Here is a 21,372-nt window from a genome sequence, read left to right as displayed (position 1 = left end):
AGCGTTATAAAACCAGGCCCAAGCCCTGGGATTCTGGACTGTGGAGAAGACCTCAGTCTTGAAACACAATTTTCTGATAAATTAGACCTGCTATTAAAAAAGTTTCCGAGTGTTCTGATGTGTCTTCATACAGTATATTTGTAAAATATAAAAAAAAGAGTAATCTTAATAAGGCCACTTGTCCACTGTCCACTTGCAGCTTGAATATAAGAACACAAAAAAAGGAGACAAAATTCATACACAAAGCACGTTTAAATGAATGCATTATTTATTTCATCCTGCCTTAGTATTGCTCAAGGAGACAAAGCAATTATTTATGTTGATTTGCTATCAGGAATTTAAAAGAGAGCAAATAAATATCACAGTATTTAGTGTTTCCTAATGACAAATGAAATATTTCACTAATTATGTAAAAAGAATTGTATACTTTTACACCAGTTGACACAGAGAGTACATTTTCTTTCTATCCTTAATGCTCATTATGTTGAGTAATACTTCCTTCTTAGAGCAAAATCTCCCCAGACATAGGTAGTATATCGAAATTGTATGGGTTCTGAGTGACTGCAGCTAGACCATAGAGTAAGAAGTGATGAAAAGCTGGAAGGAATGTTTTGGACATGATGGGAGGCCTCCCTCTGGGTGGTGTAGACAGAGGTCACAGTGAATTCCTCAAACTAGGGATGGGCTTTGTGCAATTGGGCCTAAAGTAGTGACAAAGCAGGCATAGATTTCTGGCGGTGGGGATACAGACTGGTGTCCACTGAGCATACTTAGGAAAATTCTATAATGAAGATATAATATCAGTACAAGTTATTAATTATCCCAAGGGCTTGGTCAACTTATGAGTACAAGTGTTAAGTACCCCAAGCTGCAACCTGCGGTCTAAGGGGGTCCCATGCATACTAAGTGTGCAAGTATTTGCCCCACGCTTCTTGTCCTCCTAGTCACCCCCACTTCAGCCCCTTTCCTATCCCTCCAGGCCCCGCAGGCTGGGACAACTAGAGCCCTGTATTCCAAACTTGGGTTCACATAGAGGGGATCCATGTAACCGCAAGCCTGCGGGTAGCCCATGCAAGGAAACCACTCAGCTTGGGTCTAAATAACTTGCGTTTTTCCTTGCCTGAATTAGCCAGTAATTGCATGTGGGCAGACTTAGCCAGAAATGGTCTAAATGATCAATTAGAGGGCAAAAAGGAGTTCCTTTCTTTAAGCTCAAGGGTCCCTGTTGAAGAGCCCTATTTCCCAAGCCCTGCTCGCATGGGCCCGTGCACAGCTCTCTGTGGTGCCTGGGTATATTGTACATTTGCCTAACGATAGTGAATTGAGGACTTATTTTGTAGGAAAATATAGGGCACTTCCATTACATGCAATCAAGCAAGAAGGCTGCAAAATGTGCCACTCCATTAATATTAAACAGAATCCACCCCAAATGTCACCCTGAAACCAGAGTAAGGGGTTATTACAAATCTGAAGGAATTAAGAATAATTTTCATTTGCGAAGGAGTTGAGGGACACGACTCCTACCACACACACACTATTAATTGGGTGAAATTTGATTTGCCAATTTCAGTGTGAATCACTGAGCCCTGACCTAGCCTGCCTCGTGGTGAGATCAGGGGGCTCCTGTCTTCTTGGAGGGCACAGGTGCACACGTACACACACACACACACAAGAATAGAATGTGCAGAGACTGTAATGCAACAGGCTGGTTATTAACACATATGTTCTTCAAAGAAGAAAAACAGATGGCAGCTTCTGGCAAGTCATGTAACCTCTCTGAGCCTCAGTTTCCGTATCTGTAAAAGGGGCTGATAACATCTGCTTCAATGGGAGTCATGAGTATTCGTGAATTTGAGTAGCTCAAAGCACTTAGTGTGGTGCCCAGCCCATAGGTTACACACATTAAATGGTAACTATTATCTTTATTTTCATCTTCTGAGGGTGGGTGGGCTCTTGTGCCTAAGTTGGTTCCAAATCACACTGAGGGAAATCTGGACCCGGCACCAGGATGGTGACAACCTTCACAAGCCATTGCAGGGTCAGCTTTAGAGCCTGGGAGGTGTGGGTCAGCCCACTGAGTTACTGATCATTTCCTTCCTAATCTCCACTATCTCTGGGAATAGAGCAGGCGGACTTGGGAGAGAGCACAGAGCAAGAGACAGGAATAAGCAGGTTAAGGCGGTTCAGGGGACGGTCCGGTCTGCCCCTCACTCCACGTTCCGGTACTTGGTGAAGAGGTTGTACAACACCCGCAGTGTGGATTTCAGGTCACAGTTGACGATGTCTGCATAGAAAACAAAAAAACACACATTGCTTCAGTGGTGCCACATGGCCCCAAACTGGCATCAGGTGTCCTCTTCCTTCTGCCACCCACCACGTGCCCAGCATGGTCCTGGGGAGGGTGTCTCCCCTCTCCCACAGGACGTCATTCTGTGCTCCTGAAGACCTAGCTCCCTGTCCTGCTGGGAGGGAAGAGCATCCCCATGAGACAACCAGGGGCAGGTGGGTGTTGAAGGATGGGCAGTGTGTGCAGCAAGAATCCAGAGCAGGGGTCAGCGAGAGGCAGAGGTGCTGGGGCATGGGCGTCTCATCTCTCACTGAAAGAAAGCAGACCCCAGAGCATGTAGTCTTTGCCCTGGAAACAGAATCCCAGGCGAGAGGACCCTGACCCGACTCTGTGCCCTGGGTCTCACCTGTCTCTCGGGGCCCCTCTCCCTCTGCCTTCACCCTGCCCCACAGAGCCAGCTGTGAGGGGTGGCAGGAGGGGAGGGCCTGCAGCTACACTGGGGGACGAGGTGGTGAGTTAGGACTAAGCTGCCTCTCCCTTAAGACGGGAGGGAGGGCCCCTAAAGGGCAGAGGAGCCCACCCGGCAGGGAGTACTCAGTAGATGATGTGTCATCCGAAGGATTAAGGACAGAGCAAGGCGGCCGGGTTTGAGGCTGGGAGCTGGATTATATTTTCAGGAGAGTTCCACCGTGGGTCCTGAGCTTTTTTTTGTGGTACTTTTTTTTTTTGCGGTACACGGGCCTCTCACTGTTGTGGCCTCTCCCATTGCGGAGCACAGGCTCCGGACGCACAGGCTCAGCGGCCATGGCTCACGGGCCCAGCTGCTCTGCAGCATGTGGGATCTTCCTGGACCGGGGCACGAACCCGTGTCCCCTGCATCGGCAGGCAGACTCTCAACCACTGCACCACCAGGGAAGCCCGGTCCTGAGCTTCTATACAACCATTTCCTCCCGCCCTCACTTCCCCCGACCCCTCCCTCTCTTCCTTCTCTTTACTGGTCACCTCCTCTAGCTGCCCCTCTAACCCTCTGTGGACTCCTCTGCCTTCTCCTGCCCCCCAAGGCCCCACCCTGCGCTTGCCCCTCTGCACTCACACCCCTGTGGGAGCGCCTTCCCTGAGGAACTGGCGTAGTGAAAACATAAAGAAAGGAACTCTGCCTACTACTTAGGGATGCAGACTGAGGTAACAGAAGGAAAAGGAAAAGTTTTTAAAAAAAAAAAAAAGAAGGAAAAAGGCAAAAGCCTGATGACTATACAAGTCAGGAGAGTTGAGGTTGAAGATTATGTCCAAAAAGGGCAAGCGGAGGGAAGTCTGGGGAGCTGGGATTGCTGTATCCCTTGAGCTGGGTGCTGGTTACATGGTGGCTCGTTGGATAATATTTCACTAAAGTTATTTGAAAAAAACCCTAACTGTGCAGAAGGTCTGATGAAGTAAATGATGTAAGAGAAAATAATAGAAAATAATAAATGCTCTGGGTTTCAAAGGTGGGAGGCTGAGTCACTGGGAGGGAAGGGATTGGGGGACAATGTCAGGGCTCCAGCAGCGGCATGGTCAACAGGAACAGGGATCATCCAGGACCAGCAGAGCGGGAGGCCGGTAGCTCTAGCAGGCTGGGCTGTGGTTCCAGGTCTTAGCCTTGGGACTCTTGCAGTTGTAGCTGCCACAGTCAGGTGTGCCCAGGCCCTAGGCCCCGCAAAGATCAACACCTACTGGGCCATAAGCCAAGGGCCCAGGGCTGGGGAATCTCCTTAGGGCTCCCTAAACCCCTGGGCCCCATCCTGCCTGCCCCCTCCCAGGCCTTATCCCAGTTGTAGACCAACCCTACTCCACCCCTGCTGGGCTCAGACTCTGCTCCAAGCTCTCTTGCTGATAGACCAGGGGCTCAGGGACCACCTGTGAGGCCTGGAGCTCAGCTTCCTTTCTGCTCCCATGTTGGTTCGTGCACATATGTGAGCCTCCAGCTTGGACCCTGCCCAGTGGCTGAGCCCTGCTACCTTGCCTTGCTCATGCTGAATCACCCTCTGTCAGGTAGGGTCCTATGCCCTCTGGGCTGATTCCTGTCCTCCCCTGACTGCTTGGTGATGAGTGTTCCTTAAATTCTACCCAAGTCAAAGATTAGGAAGTTACCCTAAGAAGGAACTGCTAGAAAGGCAGACAGGGACAGAGGTGAGCTCACTAAGGGAGTGAGCGTGAAGGGGAAGGTGGGCTGACACTGGGGCCACTGCAGCAGGCTCCTAACTGGGCTCCTCAAAGCCTCTTGCCCTCTCCAGTCCATTCTACCCACTGCAGCTAGACTCTTTGGCTTCTGGGTATGGTTGTGCAGGATGCACACTGCATAACTCCAGGGCACATCTTCATATTTCCAAGGTATCATTACCACAGACTACAATATAACTCTGGCCCCAGGGATTGTGCAGGTCACAACTTGTATGCCCATACAGCTATTTCACATAAGATAAAGTCCAGAATCCTAATCCATGGTTTTACAAGGCAAAAGCTGACTCCGGCCCACCCTTCCAGTCTCACTTCATGCCACGTTCCCCCTCATTCACTCTGCACTGGTCATAGGGGCTTCCTTTCACAACGTCCCAATAGGCTGTGCTCCTCCATCATCTTGGCCTCTGCACATGCTGTTGCAACATCTAGATTGTTCTTCCCAAGTAGCTGCCTCCTGATCCTCTTGCAGACCTCAGCTCAAAGCACTGCCTCCTGAGTGAAGCCTTGACACCTGGCCTTGGTGAGGGCACCCTGTCTTATGTTCTCAAAACCCCCGCACTCTTCCTTCATAGCACTCACTCCAGTTCTCAAGCAGTGGTTTGTGTGCTTATCTGATGAAATCTGCCTCTGCTCGGAGTGTGACCAACGTGACTACCGAGAGTTGATCTTGTTTTGCTCCAGTGCCTGGCCCAGTACCTGGCATGCACAGACCTCAAAAGATATTAATAAATAAACACATGAGTGATTTCCCAACGTCCTGGAAGCCAAGAAAGAAAATTCCAGAAAGAGGGGATGACCAATAGAGCCACATGCTCCCAAGAGGGTGAACAGGGTAAGGGTTGGAAAGAGTTCCCAGGGGACATGGTCCTGCTGGTGGCTTGGGAGAGAGCACGGTCATGTGCAGGTGGTGGCAAGGTGTTAACAGCAGAATGGGCAGATGAGAGGTGGAGGCAATGGGCATGGGTGCAAAGGATGAACTTGGGAGCCTGAGGAAGGAGAGCTATGGATGGAGGCGGGAGGATTTGTTGTTCCTTTTTAAACACAAGGGAGAATTGCTAGAGAAAGAAAATGTCCAATATGGGAGAATGTTTCAAAATGACAATTACTCCAATTTATTTCTTTTTCCTTTTATTGCATTATAGTTGATTTACAGTGTTATATTAGTTTCAGGTATACAACACAGTGATTCAATATTTTTATAGATTTTACTCCATTTAAAGTTATTATAAAACAATGGCTATATTTTCCTATGCTGTGCAGTATATCCTTGTTGCTTATTTATTTTAGGCATAGTAGTTTGTTAATCCCCTACCACTGTCTTCCCCCTCCCTCCTTCCCTTTTCCCCCTGGTAATCACTAGTTTGTTCTCATATCTGTGAGTCTCTGTTTTGTTATATTCATTTGTTTTATTTTTTAGATTCCACATATAAGTGAAATCATATAGTATTTGTCTTTCTCTGGCTTATTTCACTAAGCATAATATTCTCTAGGTCCATCCACATTGCTGCAAATGGCACTATTTCATTCTTTTTTATGGCTGAGTAGTATTCCATATTATATATATACCACATCTTCTTAATCCATTCATCTGTTGATGAGCACCTGGGTTGCTTCCATGTCTTGGCTATTGTAAATAGTGCTGCTGTGAGCATCAGGGTGCCTGTATCTTTTTGAATTAGTTTTCATCTTTTCCAGATATATACCCAGCAGTGGAATTGCTGGATCATATGGTAGTTCTATTTTTAGTTTTGAAGGAAGCTCCATACTGTTTCCATAGTGGTTGCAACAGTTTACATTCCCACCAACAGTGTAGAAGGGTTCTCTTTTCTCCACACCCTCTCCAGCATTTATTATTTGCAGACTTTTTGATGGTAGCCATTCTGACAGGTGTGAGGTGATATCTCATTATTGTTCTGATTAGCATTTCTCTGATGATTAGCCATGTTGAGCATCTTTTCATGTGCCTGTTGGTCATCTGTACATATTCTTTGGAAAAATGTCTATTCAGGTTTTCTGCCCCTTTTTTTAAAAAATGAAAGCTTCTTTCTTTATGTGTTTATTTATTTTTGGCTGTGCTGGGTTTTCGTTTCTGTGCAAGGGCTTTCTCTAGTTGCGGTGAGTGGGGGCCACTCTTCATCGCGGTGTGCAGGCCTCTCACTGTCGCGGCCTCTCGCATTGCAAAGCACAAGCTCCAGATGCGCATCTGTCCATTTTTTAATCAGGTTGTTTGACTTTTTGATATTGAGTTGTATGAGCTATTTATATATTTTGGAAACTAACCACTTACTGGTAATATCATTTGCAAATATTTTCTCCCATTCAGTAGGTTGTCTTTTCATTTTGTCAATATTTCTTTTGCTGTGCAAGTTTTTAAGTTTAATTAGGTCCCATTTATTTATTATTGCTTTTATTTCTTTTGTGTTAGGAGAGAGATCCCCCAAAATATTGCTACAACTTATTTCAAAGAGTGTTCTGCCTATGTTGTCCTCTAGGAGTTTTATGGTTTCAGGTCTTAAATTTAGGTCTTCAATTCATTTTGAGTTTATTTTTGTATATGATATGAACAAGTGTTCTAATTTCATTCTTTTACATGTAGCTGTCCAGTTTTCCTTGTACCACTTATTGAAGAGACTTTTTTCCATCGTATATTCTTGCCTCCTTTGTTGTAGATTAATTGACCACAAGTGTGTGGGTTTATTTCTGGGCTCTCTATTCTATTCCATTGATCTATGTGTCTGTTTTTGTGCAAGTACTATGCTATTTTGATTACTGTAGCTTTGTAGTATAGTCTAAAGTCAGGGCGAGTGATTACTCCAGCTTTGTTCTTTTTTCTCGAGATTGCTTTTGCAATTTGGGGTGTTTATGGTTACATATACGTTTTAGGATTATTTGTTCTAGTTTTGTGAAAAATGTCATGGGTATTTTGGTAGGGATTGTGTTAAATCTGTAGATTGCTTTGGGTAGTATGGACATTTTAACAATATTAGTTCTTCCAATCCATGAACATGGTATATCTTTCCATTTCTCTGTATCATCTTCAATTTCCTTCATAAGTGTTTTATGGTTTTCAGATTATAGGACTTTCACTTCCTTAGTTAAGTTTACTCCTAGGTATTCTTATATCCTGCAACTTTACTGAATTCATTTATTAGTTCTAATAATTTTTTGGTGGAGACTTTAGAGTTTTCAATACATAGTATCATGTCATCTACAAATAGTGACAGTTTTACTTCTTCCCATCTGGTTGGATGCCTTTTATTTCTATTTCTTTTCTGATTGTTATGGCTAGGACTTCCAAACTGTGTTAACCAGAAGTGATGAGAATGGGCATCGTTGTCATGTTCCTCATTCTAGAGAAAAAGATTTTAACTTTTCATTGTTGAGTATGGTGTTAGCTGTAAGTTTGTCATAAATCGCCTTTATTATATTGAGATATGTTCCTTCTATAACAACTTTGATGAGAATTTTTGTCATGAATGGATGTTGAATTTTGTCAAATGCTTTTTCTGTGTCTATTGAGATAATCATGCGATTTTTATCCTTCTTTTTGTTAATGTGATGTATCATATTGATTTGGGGATATTGAACCACCCTTGCATTCCTGGAATAAATCACACTTGATTTTGGGATTTTTATATTGTTGAATTTGGTTTGGTAATATTTTGTTGAGAATTTTTGTTTATATTTATCTTAGACATTGGCCTGCAATTTTCTTTCTTTCTTTCTTTCTTTTTTTTTTTTTTGTAGTGTCTTTGCCTGATTTTGGTATCAGGGTAATGATGGCCTTGTAGAATGAATTTACAAATGTTCTCTCCTCTTCAACTTTTTTAATAGTTGAGAAGGGTGATATTAGTTCTTTATGTTTGGTAGAATTTCCCTGTGAAGCTTTCTGGACTTTTGTTTGCTGGGAGTTTTTTCTTTTTGTTTGTTTGGTTTTTTTAAATTACAAATTCAATTCACTACTAGTGATCACTCTGTTCAGACTGTTTCTTCCTGATTCAGTCTTGGAAGGTTGTATGTTTCTAGAAATTTGACCATATCTTCTAGGTTGCCCAATTTTTTGGCATATAACTGTTCATAGTATTCTCTTATGATTTCTTTTGTATCTCTGTGATATTGGTTGTTATTTCTCTTCTTTCATTTCTTATTTTGTTTTTTGGGGTCCTCTCTCTCTCTTTTTTTTTCCTTGATGAGCTTGGGTAAAAATCTGTCAATTTTGTTTATCTTTTCAAAAAATGCCAGATTTTGGTTTCATTGATATTTGGGTTGGTTTTTTTTTTTTTTTTGGTCTCTATTTTATTTATTTACTCTCTGATCTTTATTATTTCCTTCCTTCTGCTAACTTTGGGCTTTGTTTGTTCTTCTTTCTCTAATTCCATTAGATGGTCAGTTAGATTGTTTATTAGAGATTTTTTTCTTATTTCTTTAAATAGTCCTGTATTGCTATAAGGTTCCCTCTTAGAACTGCTTTTCCTGCATCCCACAGATTTTGGAAAGTTGTGTTTCTATTTTCGTTTGTCTCAAGGTATTTTCTTCTTTCTTCTTTGATTTTTTCATTGACCCACCATTTATTTAAAGTAGAACATTGTTTAGTCTCCATGCGTTTGTGCTTTTCCCATTTTTCTTCCTGGAACTGATTTCTAGTTTCATACCATTGTGTTTGGGAAAATGCTTGATATAATTTCTATCCTCTTAAATTTGTTGAGAATTGTTTTGTGGCCTAGCATGTGCTCTATCCTGGAGAACATTCCATGTGCACTTGAAAAAAAACATGTATTCTGTTGTTTCTGGGTGGAATGTAGATATCTATTAGGTCCAACTAATGTAATGTGTCATTTAAGACCACTATTTCCTTACTGATTTTCTTCTGGTGATCTGTTCATTGATGTAAGTGGGTATTAAAGTCCCCAACTGGGACTTCCCTGGTGGCACAGTGGTTAAGAATCCACCTGCCAGTGCAGGGGACACAGGTTCGAGCCCTGGTCTGGGAAGATCCCCCATGCCATCTCACAACTACTGAAGCCTGTGTGCCTGGAGCCCGTGCTCCACAGCAAGAGAGGCCACTGCAATGAGAAGCCCACTCACTGCAACGAAGAGTAGCTACCACTTGCTGCAACTAGAGAAAGCCCGTGTGCAGCAATGAAGACCCAACACAGCCAAAAAATAAATTTAAAAAGTCCCCTATTATTATTGTATTTCTGTCAATTTCTCCTGTTATGTCAATGTTTGCTTTATATATTTAAGTGCATATATGTTAACAAGTGTTATATCCTCTTCTTGTATTGATCCCTTTATCATCATCATTATTATTATTATTATTATTTTGCGGTACACGGGCCTCTCACTGTTGTGGCCTCTCCCATTGTGGGGCACAGGCTCCGGACGCGCAGGCTCAGTGGCCATGGCTCACTGGCCTAGCCGCTCTGCGGCATGTGGGATCCTCCCAGACTAGGGCACGAACCCGTGTCCCCTGCATCAGCAGGCAGACTCTCAACCACTGCACCACCAGGGAAGCCCCCCTTTATCTTTATTTAATGCCCTTGTCTTTTGCTATAGACTTTGTTTTAAAGTCTATTTTGTCTTATATGAGTATTGTTACTCCTGCTTTGGTCTTTCCATTTGCATGAAATATGCTTCCTTCCCCTCACTTTCAGTCTGTGTGTATCTTCAGTTCTGAAGTGAGTCTCTTGTAAGCAGCATTTAGATGGCCATTTTTTTCTTTATCCAATCAGCCACCCAGTGTCTTCTTCTCTTCTTTTTTTTTAGAATGTATCTGTCTATTTATTTATTTATATTGAAGTATAGTTGATTTACAATGTGTTAATTTCTGCTGTACAGAAAAGTGATTCATATATATATATATATATATATATTCTTTTCCATTATGGTTTATCATAGGATACTGAATATACAGTAGGACCTTGTTGTTTATCCATTCCATATATAATAGCTTATCTCTGCTAACCCAAACCTCCCATTCCATCCCTCTCCTAACCCCCTCCCCCTTGGCAAGCACAAGTCTGTTCTCTATGTCTGTGAGTCTGTTTATGTTTTGTAGATAGGTTCATTTGTGTCATATTTTAGATTCCACATATAAGTGATATCATATGGTATTTGTCTTTCTCTTTCTGACTTGCTTCACTTAGTATGATAATCACAAGTTGTATCCATGTTGCTGCAAATGGCATTATTTCGTTCTTTTTTAATGGCTGAATAGTATTCCATTGTACATATGTACAAAATAAAAATAAATAAATGGGACCTAATCAAACTTACAAGCTTTTGCCCAGCAAAGGAAACTATATAAAAAAAGAATCTTGTTAATCTTGTATCCTGCTACATTGCTGAATTCATTTATCAGTTCTAGTAGTTTTTTTGTGGAGTCTTTAGGGTTTTCTCTATACAGAATCATGACATCTGCATATAATGACAATTTTACCCTTTCCCTTCCAATTTGGATACCTTTTATTTCTTTTTCTCATCTGATGGCTCTGGCTGGCTAGGACTTTGCTGGTTTTGGTATCAGGATGATCATGGCTTCACAGAATGTCTTTGGGAGTGTTCCTTCCTCTTCAATTTTTTGGAAGAGTTTGAGAAGGATCGGTAAAAGTTCTTCTTTGTATGTTTGGTAGAATTCGCCTGTGAAGTCATCTGGTCCTGGACTTTTGTTTGTGGGGAGTTTTAAAATTACAGATTCTACTTCATCTCTAGTGATCAGTCTGTTCAAATTATCTGTTTCTTCTTGATTCAATTTTGGTGGGCTGTATGTTTCTAGAAACTTGTCCATTTCTTCTATGTTGTTAAATTTGTTGGCATATAATTGTTCATAGTATTCTCTTATGGTTTTCTGTATTTCTGTGGTATGGGTTATTGTGTCTCCTTTTTCATTTCTTATTTTGTTTATTTTGGTTCTCTCTCTTTTCTTCTTGGTGAGCCTGGCTAGAGGTTTGTCAATCTTGTTTACCCTTTCAAAGAACCAGCGCTTGGTTTTATTGATTTTTTTCCTATTGTTTTTTAAAATTTAATTTTTCTTGGAGTATAGTTGATTTGCAATGTTGTGTTAGTTTCTGCTGTACAGCAAAGTGAATCAGTTATACGTATACATATATCCACTCTTTCTAAAATTCTTTTCCCATGTAGGTCATTACAGAGTATTGAGAAGAATTCCCCATGCTATACAGTAGGTCTTTTAGTTATCTACTTTATATATAGTAGTGTGTATATGTCAATTCCAATCTGCCAGTTTATCCCTCCCCTCCTTTTCCCCCCGGTAACCATAACTTTGTTTTCTACATCTGTGACTCTATTTCTGTGTTGTAAATAGGTTCATTTGTAACATTTTTTTAGATTCCACGTATAAGCAATATATGATATTTGTTTTTCTCTGTCTGACTTACTTCACTCAGTATGAAAATCTCTAGGTCCATCCATATTGCTGCAAATGACATTCTTTCATTATTTTTTATGGCTGAGTAATATTCCATTGTGTGTGTATATATATATACATATATATATATGTATATATATACACATACACACCACATCTTCTTTATCCATTCCTCTGTCGATGGACATTTAGGTTGCTTCCATGTCCTGGCTATTGTAAATTGTGCTGCAATGAACATAGGGGTGCATGTATCTTTTTGAATTATGGTTTTATCTGGGTATATGTCCAGGAGTGGGATTGCAGGATCATATGGTAGTTCTATTTTTAGTTTTTTAAGGAACCTCCATACTGTTCTCCATAATAGTTGTACCAATTACATTCTCACCAACAGTGTAGGAGGGTTCCCTTTTCTCCACATCCTATCTAGCATTTACTATTTGTAGATTTTTTTGATGATGGTCATTCTGACCACTGTGAGGTGATACCTCATTGTAGTTTTGATTGGCATTTCTCTAATAATTAGTGATGTTGAGCATCTTTTCATGTGCTTTTTGCCCATCTGTATGTCTTCTTTGGAGAAACGTCTATTTAGATCTTCTGCCCATGTTTTGATTGGGTTTGTTGGTGTTTTTGGATATTGAGCTGCTTGAGCTGTTTGTATATTTTGGAGATTAATCCCTTGTCAGTTGCTTCCTTTGCAAATATTTTCTCCCATTCTGTGGGTTGTCTTTTTGTGTTTATGGTTTCCTTTGCTGTACAAAACCTTTTAAGTTTAATTAGGTCCCATTTGTTTATCTTTGTTTTAATTTTCATTACTCTACGAGGTGGATCAAAAAAAATCCTGCTGCGATTTATGTCAGAGAATGTCTATTGTTTTTTTAATCTCTATTTTATTATTTCATCTCTGATCTTTATTTCCTTCTGCTGACTTTAGGTTTTGTTTGTTCTTTTTTTCTAATTCTTTTAAGTGTAGGTTAGGTTGCTTACTTGATTTTTCTTGTTTTCTGAGAGAGGCATGTGTTGCTATGAACTTTCCTCTGAGAACTGCTCTTGCTGCACCCCAAAGATTTTGTATGGTGTGTTTTCACTGTCATTTGTCTCAAGGTATTTTTAAATTTCCTTTTTGATTTCATCGTTGATCCAGTGGTTTTTTAGTAGTATGTTGTTTAATTTCCATGTAATCATTTTTTTCTCATTTCTTTTTCTGTGGTTGATTTCTAGTTTCATGCTGGTGTAGTCAGAAAAGATGTCTGAGATAATTTCTATACTCTTAAATTTGTTGAGGCTTGTTTTGTACCCTAGTATGTAGTCAATCCTAGAGAATGTTCCATGTGCACTTGAAAAGAATGTGTATTCTGATGTAATGCCCTGAAAATATCAATTATGTATAACTGTTCTACTGTATCATTTAAGATCTGTTACCTTATTAATTTTCTGTCTAGAAGATCTGTCCATTGATGTGAATGGGGTGTTAAAGTCTCCTACTATTATTATATTACTGTCATTTTCTCTCTTTATGTCTGTTAGTATTTGTTTTATGTATTTGGGTGCTCCTATATTAGGTGCATGTATGTTGACAAGTGTACAATCCTCTTCCTGTATTGATCCTTTTATCATTATACAGTGTCCTTTATCTTTCTTTATGGCCTATGTTTTAAAGTCTGTTTTGTCTGATATGAGAATTGTAACCTCTGTTTTTTCATTCCCGTTTGCTTGAAATATCTTTTTCTATCCCCTCACTTTCAATCTATGTATAACCTTTGCCCTAAAGTGGGTCTCTTGTAGGCAGCATATTGTAGGATCTTTTTTTAAAAATCCATTCTGCTGCTCTGTGTGTTTTGATTGGAGCATTGTGTCCATTGACATTTAAGGTAATTATTGATAGATATCTATTTATTGCCATTTTAACACTTTTTCCCATTGATTTTATATTTCTTCTTTGTCCCTTTCTTTTCTTTTTGTGGTTTGATGATTTTCTTTTGTATTATACTTATGTTCTCTTTTTAAATTTTTTTTCATCAATCTATTGTATGTTTTTGATTTGTGGTTAGCCTGTTTTTGAAATATGTTAACCCCATCCTGTATCTATTCATCTTAGACTGGTAGCCATATAGGCTCAAACACATTCTAGGAAATGAAATAAAAAGCTACATGTTCTTCCTCCCCCACATTTCATGATTTTGATGTCCTCATTTACATCTTCATGTTCATCCTTTTGCTGTTCATTGTGGTTATCATCACTTTCACAGAAATTTTTTGATTTTTAAAAAAAATCTTTGTACTCGCTTATTTATTAGGTGATTTGTTTTCCAATTGTGATTTTCTCTTTCCTATATATTCTTCTTTTCTATTTATAGGAGACCTTTTAATATTTCCTTTAGGATAGGTTTAGTATTGCTGTATTCTTTTAGTTTTGCTTTTCTGAGAAATTCTTTTTTTTTTTTTTTTTTTTTGCGGTACGTGGGCCTCTCACTGTTGTGGCCTCTCCCATTGTGGAGCACAGGCTCCAGATGCGCAGGCTCAGCGGCCATGGCTCACGGGCCCAGCTACTCCATGGCATGTGGGATCTTCTCGGACCGGGGCATGAACCCGTGTCCCCTGCATCGGCAGGCGGACTCTCAACCACTGCGCCACCAGGGAAGCCCCTGAGAAATTCTTTATCTCTCCTTCTATTCTAAATGATAATTTTGCTGGGTAGAGTATCCTAGGTTGCAGATTTTTCCCTTTCTGGACTTTGAATATATTTTTTCCACTCCCTTCTAGCCTGCAACGTTTCTGTAGAGAAGTCAGCTGATAGCCTTATGTTCACTTGTAATGAACTCCGTGTTTTTCTTGCTGCCTTTAGAACCCTCTTTTTAACTTTTGCCATTTTTATTATAATATGTTTCAGTGTAGGTCTGTTTGGCTTTACCTTGTTTGGGACCCTCTGTGCTTCCTGTACCTGGATATGTTTCCTTCTTTAGGTTTGGGAAGTTTTCAGCCATAATATCCTCAAATACACTTTCAACCCCCTTTTCTCTTTCTTCCCCTTCTACAATCCCTATTATGCATAGATTGGCATACTTTATATTATCCCATAGGTCTCTTATATTGCTTTCATTTTTTTTTAAATTGGTCTTTCTGTCTGCTGTCCTGTGTGATTTTCATTATTCTATCTTCCAGGTCACTTATTTGTTCTTCTGAATTATTTTTTCTGCTATTCATTGCCTTTAGTCCAGTTTTGGTCTCGGCAAATGAGTTTTCTAATTTTTCTTGGTTCCTCTTTACAGTTTCTAGTTCCTTTCTGCAGTACTTTGCATTTCTGTTGATAGCCTTTCCTAATTCCTTCAGTATTTTCTTCATCTCCTTTTCAAAATTGGTGTCTATTAGGCTGAAGGGATCTGTTTCATTGTTTATTCTTTCAGGGGAATTTTCTTGGTCTTTTAACTGGGAGTGGTTCCTCTGCTTCTTCATTTTACTTATACTTATTCTGTGAATTTAGGAGAAACAATTATCTATTGAGGTCTTGGAGGGCTGTTTATATGTGGAAGTGCCCCTGTGTACCTTACGTGGGTTTAGTATTTTTGGTGCAAGGGCTGTTTTTAACATGGATGCCTGTCACCTCTTTCCTCAGTATGTGCTGGCCATTATCCCCTTAATAGGGAGTGTGTAGATGCAGCAGCTGGTGCCCAGTCATGGGGCTCTCAGCAGCGGTGGTGGCTCATGCACATTCCGAGAGCATGTGATGGGAATGGAAGCAGTTCACACCTGCTCCTGAAATGGGGCAGTGGCAGTGGCAGCTTGTGACTGCTCCTGTAGCTCCTGTAGGCAGTGTCCTGCCACCTGAGAGCACATGCAGGGAAAAAGAGTGTAATGGTGGGTCCCGCCCCTTCCCTTGCATGCCACCCGCACAATGGCTCCTTGCCTCTAAGGTGGCCCAGACTTCCTCTGCATACACCCTCAGGTGTGGCTGCACCAGACTCCAGCCCCTTCAGGCTGTTTCCATGCAGCCCATCCCAATACTCTCCCCAGGTCTGATCTCCGAAGCCCGAGCTTCTGCACCCAGCCCACGCTTGCCCTGGCAGGTGCACTGGGGAGAGGAGAGCATGGCACTGACCATCTGTGCAGGTATCTCTGCATTCTTTCTGCTGCAAACTGGTTCTTGCGTTCTCTTCCAAGGCTCTGAAGCTCTGTCCTGGCTGATGTCCCTACTGGTGAGGGGACTTCGCAGGGTGTGGGAAGCTTTGCTCTTTCAGAGCTCCCTCCCAGGAGTGCAGGTCCCATTCGGATTCCTTTCTCACTTTCTTTTTTTCTCTTTCTTTTTTCTTTTGTTCTACCTGGTTACATGGAGATTTTCTTGCCCTTTCAGAGGTCAGAGGTCTTCTGCCAGCATTTGGTAGATATTCTGTGAGAATCATTCCACATGTAGATGTACTTTTGATATATTTGTGGCAAGAGGTGAGCTTCACATCCTGCTACTCCACCATCTTAATTGCTCCTTTCTGCTCTGTCTTTTCTTTCTTTCTTTCTTTCTCTTTCTTTCTCTCTCTCTCTCTCTCTCTCTCTCTTCCCCTCTCCCCCTCTCCCCCTCCCTCCCTCCTTCCTTCCTTCCTTCCTTCCTCCCTTCTTTTATGGCTGCGTTGGGTCTTTGTTGCTGTGTGTGGGTTTTCTCTAGCTGTGGCGAGCAGGGTCTACTCTTCGTTGGGGTGTGCAGGCTTCTCACTGCAGTGGCTTCTCTTATTGTGGAGTATGGGCTCTAGGTGTGTGGGCTTCAGTAGTTGTAGCACGTGGGCTCAGTAGTTGTGGCTTGCGGGCTCTAGAGAGCAGGCTCAGTAGTTGTGGTGCATGGGCCTTGTTGCTCCATGGCATGTGGGATCTTCCTGGACCAGGGCTCGAACCCATGTCCCCTGCATTGGCAGGCGGATTCTTAACCACTGCACCACCAGGGAAGCCCTGCCCTATGTCTTGATTGGAGCATTTAGTCTATTGACATTTAAAGTGATTACTGATAGGTATGTACTTACTGCCATTTTGTTACTTGTTTTCTGGCTGTTTCTGTAGTTTTTCTCTGCTTTTTTCTTCTTTTAGTTTCTTCCCTTTTGGTTTGATGATTTTCTTCAGTGGTATGCTTGTGTTCCTTACTCTCTAGCTTTTGTGTATCTATTGTAGGTTTTTGATTTGTGGTTACTATGGGGTTCATATATGTTGACCTATAACTATGTGTAACTGACAGTCAAAGTTCAAACACACTCTAAAAGATCTACATTTTTTTACTCCCCTCCCCAACGTTTTGTGTTTTTGATGTCCTATTTTACATCTTCATGTGTATTCCTTCACTGTTTGTTGCAGTTAAAATTGATTTTACAATTTTTTTTGTTTTTTAATCTTCATGTTAGCTTATTTAATTGGTTGATCCTCATCCTTTACTATATATTTGCTTTACTAGTGGGATTTTTCCTTTCCTATAGATACTTCTTGTATTAGCCTTCTATTTTCCACTTAGAGAAGACTCTTTCTTTTAGGGTCATATTAGTATTGATGAACTCTTTAGTTTTGCTTGCCTGAGAAGTTCTGTATCTCTCCTTCAATTCTAAATGATAATTTTGCTGGTTAGAGTATCCTGGGTTGCAGGTTTTTCCCTTTCAGCACTTTAAATACAGCATACCACTCCCTTTTGGCCTGCAAAATTTCTGCAGAAAAATCAGCTGATAGCCTTATGGGTGTTCTCTGATATATATTACTCTCTTTACTCTCTTTTCTTTCTTGCTGCCTTTAGAATTCTCTCTTTAACTTTTGCCATTTTAATTATGATATGGCTTGGTGTGGGTCTGTTTGGGTTCATCTTGTTTGGAACCCTCTGTGCTTCCTGTACCTGGATATCTGTTTTCTTCTTCAGGTTCAGGAATTTTTCAGCCATAATTTCATCAAATACATTTTGGACACTTTTCTCCCTCTTCTCCATATGGGACCCCCCCATAATCTGATTTTTTTTTTTTTTTTTTTCTTTTTGCGGTATGCGGGCCTCTCACTGTCGTGGCCTCTCCCGTTGCGGAGCACAGGCTCCGGACGCGCAGGCCCAGCAGCCATGGCCCACGGGCCCAGCCGCTCCGCGGCACATGGGATCCTCCCAGACCGGGGCACGAACCCGTATCCCCTGCATCGGCAGGCGGACTCCCAACCACTGCGCCACCAGGGAGGCCCTGATTTTTTTTTTCATGCTTGATGTCCCAAAGGTCCCTTAAAGTTTTCTTATTTTTTAAAATTTCTTTTTATTCTTGCTGTTATGACTGGGTGATTTCCATTATTCTATCTTGCAGATCACTTATACGTTCTTCTGTATTACCTAGTCTGCTGTTAATTCCTTCTAGCATCTTTTTCATTTATTGTATTCTTCAGTTCTGACTGGTACTTTTTTATATTTTCTAGTTCTTTATTGAAATTCTCACTGTATTAATCTATTTTTTTTCAGTAATCCATTTAGCATTCTTATTACTAATGCTTTGAACTCTTTATCTGATAAATTATTTATTTTCATTTCATTCGTTGTTTTTCAGGGGTTTTCTCTTGTTCTTTCAATTGAAACAAATTCCTCTATCTTCTCCTTTTGCTTAACTTTCTCTGTCTCTATGAGATTAGGTAAAACAGTTACCTACTCTGGTCTTGAATGGGTGTCCTTGTATGGGAGTGACCCTATACAGTCTGCATGTGCCCAGCAGCTTCAGTGGGAGAGCTGGATCTGACATGAGCATGAGTCACAGCTTCCCCCATGGTGTTCTGGCAGGTATCACATTGGTAGGAGGTGGGGCTGGAGATGAAGGGGCTAGATCCAGAGCTAGGTGTGAGCTGGACCTTCTGCTCTGCTCAGTGGCTGATATCACCCTATTTGGAGCAAGGTTGGGTCCCAAGTTGCTGAAGCAGAAGCCCTGAGGGTAGGGTCTGAACTAGCTCTGTTCCCCCTAAGTGTGGGCTCTCCCCCTCCCATCACTGGCACCCTCATCTCAGAGCAGAGCAGAGCTGGATTGGGCACTCAGAGTGGGTCTGCGTGTGGGCCATGGCAGTTCCAGCCCTAGCTAGGGTTTCAGACTGCTTCTAATGCGCTGCCTCCATAAGCACCAGTAATGGGTTCTCCTGCCCCTTTCAGATGCTGTTCTATGTCTAAGCCAGCCCCATCCCTCACAACTGAGCACTCCCCTTGGCCACAGCAGCCCTTGCCTTAGTGTGGAGCAGTATCATGGAGCAAGTGGGGCTGGAGTGGGTACTCTGCTCAGGCTGGGGCCGTTGTGGGAAACCGGTCAGAGTCCCAAGCAGTTTCAGTCTGCTTCCTCCGCTTGTTTTGGGAGCTAGCAAGTGTGTGTGTGTGCTCTTCATGAGAAGAGTCTAGGTTTCTTACAGCCCTCCTATTAGTCCCACTGATTGTCAAACCTAAGGGAACTCATCTATCTGGTGTTAGACCTCAGGGCTGGCGTGCTCAATATGTGGCTCAAACTGCTCCCTCCCCAGGGAGATCTCTGTCCATGTAATCCCCCTCCTCTTCTGAGTCCCCTCCCAGGGGCACAGGTCCCTGATTACTTCTCTTCCCTTCCTACCCAATTCTGTGTGGATCTTTCTCACAGTGTTGGTTGTACAAGAGTCTTTCTGCCAATCTCCAGTTAATTTTCAGTGAAAATTACTCCACATGTAGATGTATTTTTGGCGTTCATGGGGCGGAGGTGAGCTCTGAATCCTTCTACTCTGCCATCTTGATATGTCTCCTCTGTTTTAATTTTAATGCCCACTGAAGTTTGAAGTCCATCTTCACTACAATGGGTTAAAGGCGTAAAGTCATTTAATGTCTCGGAATCAGTTTTCTCACTGGTAAAATTGGGTTTTATGAAAAACACCTGGAACATATGACGGGCTCCCTAAATGGTAGTTTCCTTCCTACTTTCCCATCTTTGCCTAGTAGCAGAGCTGTTATGTATAGCTGTTAAATCTATGCACTGCACAACTCCAGGGGGGTACCATTCACAAAGATTAAGCCCTGCTCCTTGGCAAATCTGAGTTGCTTCTTCCTACAGGTGATCACCATGAGGTGGGCCTGGTGAAGTTGGGGGGACTACAGTCAGAGACACTGCTTATTGTCTGTTCTTTTCAAGAAAACCAACAGCCACACAGGTAGCTCCAGGTAGGCCAGTGGGTAGGCCATCTCAGCTAGGAGAAGATCTTTGGATTCCTGGGAATGATCTGTGACTCCCTGCAATATAGAGCCTCTTTAAAACTCTGGGCTAATAAATTAGGTGATTAGCAAGTTAGCACTGCTCTGATCACTTCTCTGTGCTGGCCCAGAGTCCCTTTCTGGGAGCATGCAGTCAGGATGGTAGGGCACCTGGATAGACAGCCAGAGCAGAGGCTGTCTGGCTGGCTGGGGCCAACGATGAGACAAATCAGACCCAAGACCACTCTGAGGAGAAAATGGCCTCTGGTCAAGGGGAAAGGGCTCTAGGTTTGCTCCTCTCACTCAGTGGCATTAGTGACAATTCCCATCCATCAGAAGCCCATCTGAAATGAGTTTGTCGTTCTTTAAAAGATGCAGAAGTCTAGGAGGGAGAGGAACTCTGCTAATGCAGAAACCCAGGCTTTACACAAGGGGACGTGGCCATGCCCTCCATGGACCCATTTGGGCTACCCCAGCCTGTCTCAGCCCAGTCTGAGGCCCCTCCCTTCTCTGAAGTCTCTCCACCCCCATCTTTGAGTTCCCTGACCAAGGTGGGAAGAAACCTGGTGGCTCAGTGCCACCAGCTGGTGGGGGCTGGAATAAGTTGGGTGGCCACAGGCTGCCTACTCAGGGTAAGCCCAGCCCCCAAGATGTCCATCATGTTCCAGCCTCCATCCCACCTCCAATGGATGTAGCTCATCCTCAGTGTCTGCCTCGCTCTCCTGTTTACTCCCTGTTCCCCACTGAGACAGAATCCATCCTTTGGTATTGGTCATTTTCGTGGTGGCCTGCTACCCTATCTGGTGACTTTGCCATATTCTTTACATATTAAAATTTTTTTATATGACAAGCATCCAGAAAAGTACATTCAACATATATATGTTCAGTTTTAAATACTTTTAAGGGAACCCTCACGTAACCACCACCCATGTCTCAGGTACGAACATTGTCAGTACCCTAGAAGCACCCCCTTCCTCTCTGCATTCAGGTCACAACCCTCTCTCACCCTTCAAACATAACCATAATCCTCACTTTTATCGTGATCACCTCCTTGCTCTTCTTCATAGTTTCACCAGCAACATATGCACCTTTAAACAGCAGACTGTAGTTTTGTCTATTTTTACACTTTATATAAATACTTATACTATGCATATTATTTTGTGATTTTATTTTACTCAAAATTATGTTTATAGGATTCATCCTTTAAACAATTTCATTGAGGTATAATTTAGTTTTATTGAGCTATAATTATTCTAGTATATTCTGTCATTTTTCAAGAATGCTTCTCAATCTGTTATCTACTTCTGG

General features: G+C 42.0%; 1 protein-coding gene across 2 annotated transcripts in view; it reads right to left on the bottom strand.

Moving 5' to 3' along the window:
- Positions 1 to 250: 250 nt before the first annotated feature.
- The window catches only part of PARVA (parvin alpha), a 197,575-nt gene continuing 176,453 nt past the window's right edge, over positions 251 to 21,372 (bottom strand). For both annotated transcript variants that reach the window (XM_060103083.1, XM_060103082.1), the window contains one exon: positions 251 to 2,284. In XM_060103083.1, the coding sequence (XP_059959066.1) occupies positions 2,208 to 2,284 (77 nt within the window). In that variant the 3' untranslated portion in view covers positions 251 to 2,207. The remainder of the gene's footprint in view (positions 2,285 to 21,372) is intronic.

This window comes from Mesoplodon densirostris, chromosome 7, assembly GCF_025265405.1.
Source record: "Mesoplodon densirostris isolate mMesDen1 chromosome 7, mMesDen1 primary haplotype, whole genome shotgun sequence".
Taxonomy (NCBI): domain Eukaryota; kingdom Metazoa; phylum Chordata; class Mammalia; order Artiodactyla; family Ziphiidae; genus Mesoplodon; species Mesoplodon densirostris.
This window is presented reverse-complemented; position numbering and strand designations above follow the sequence as displayed.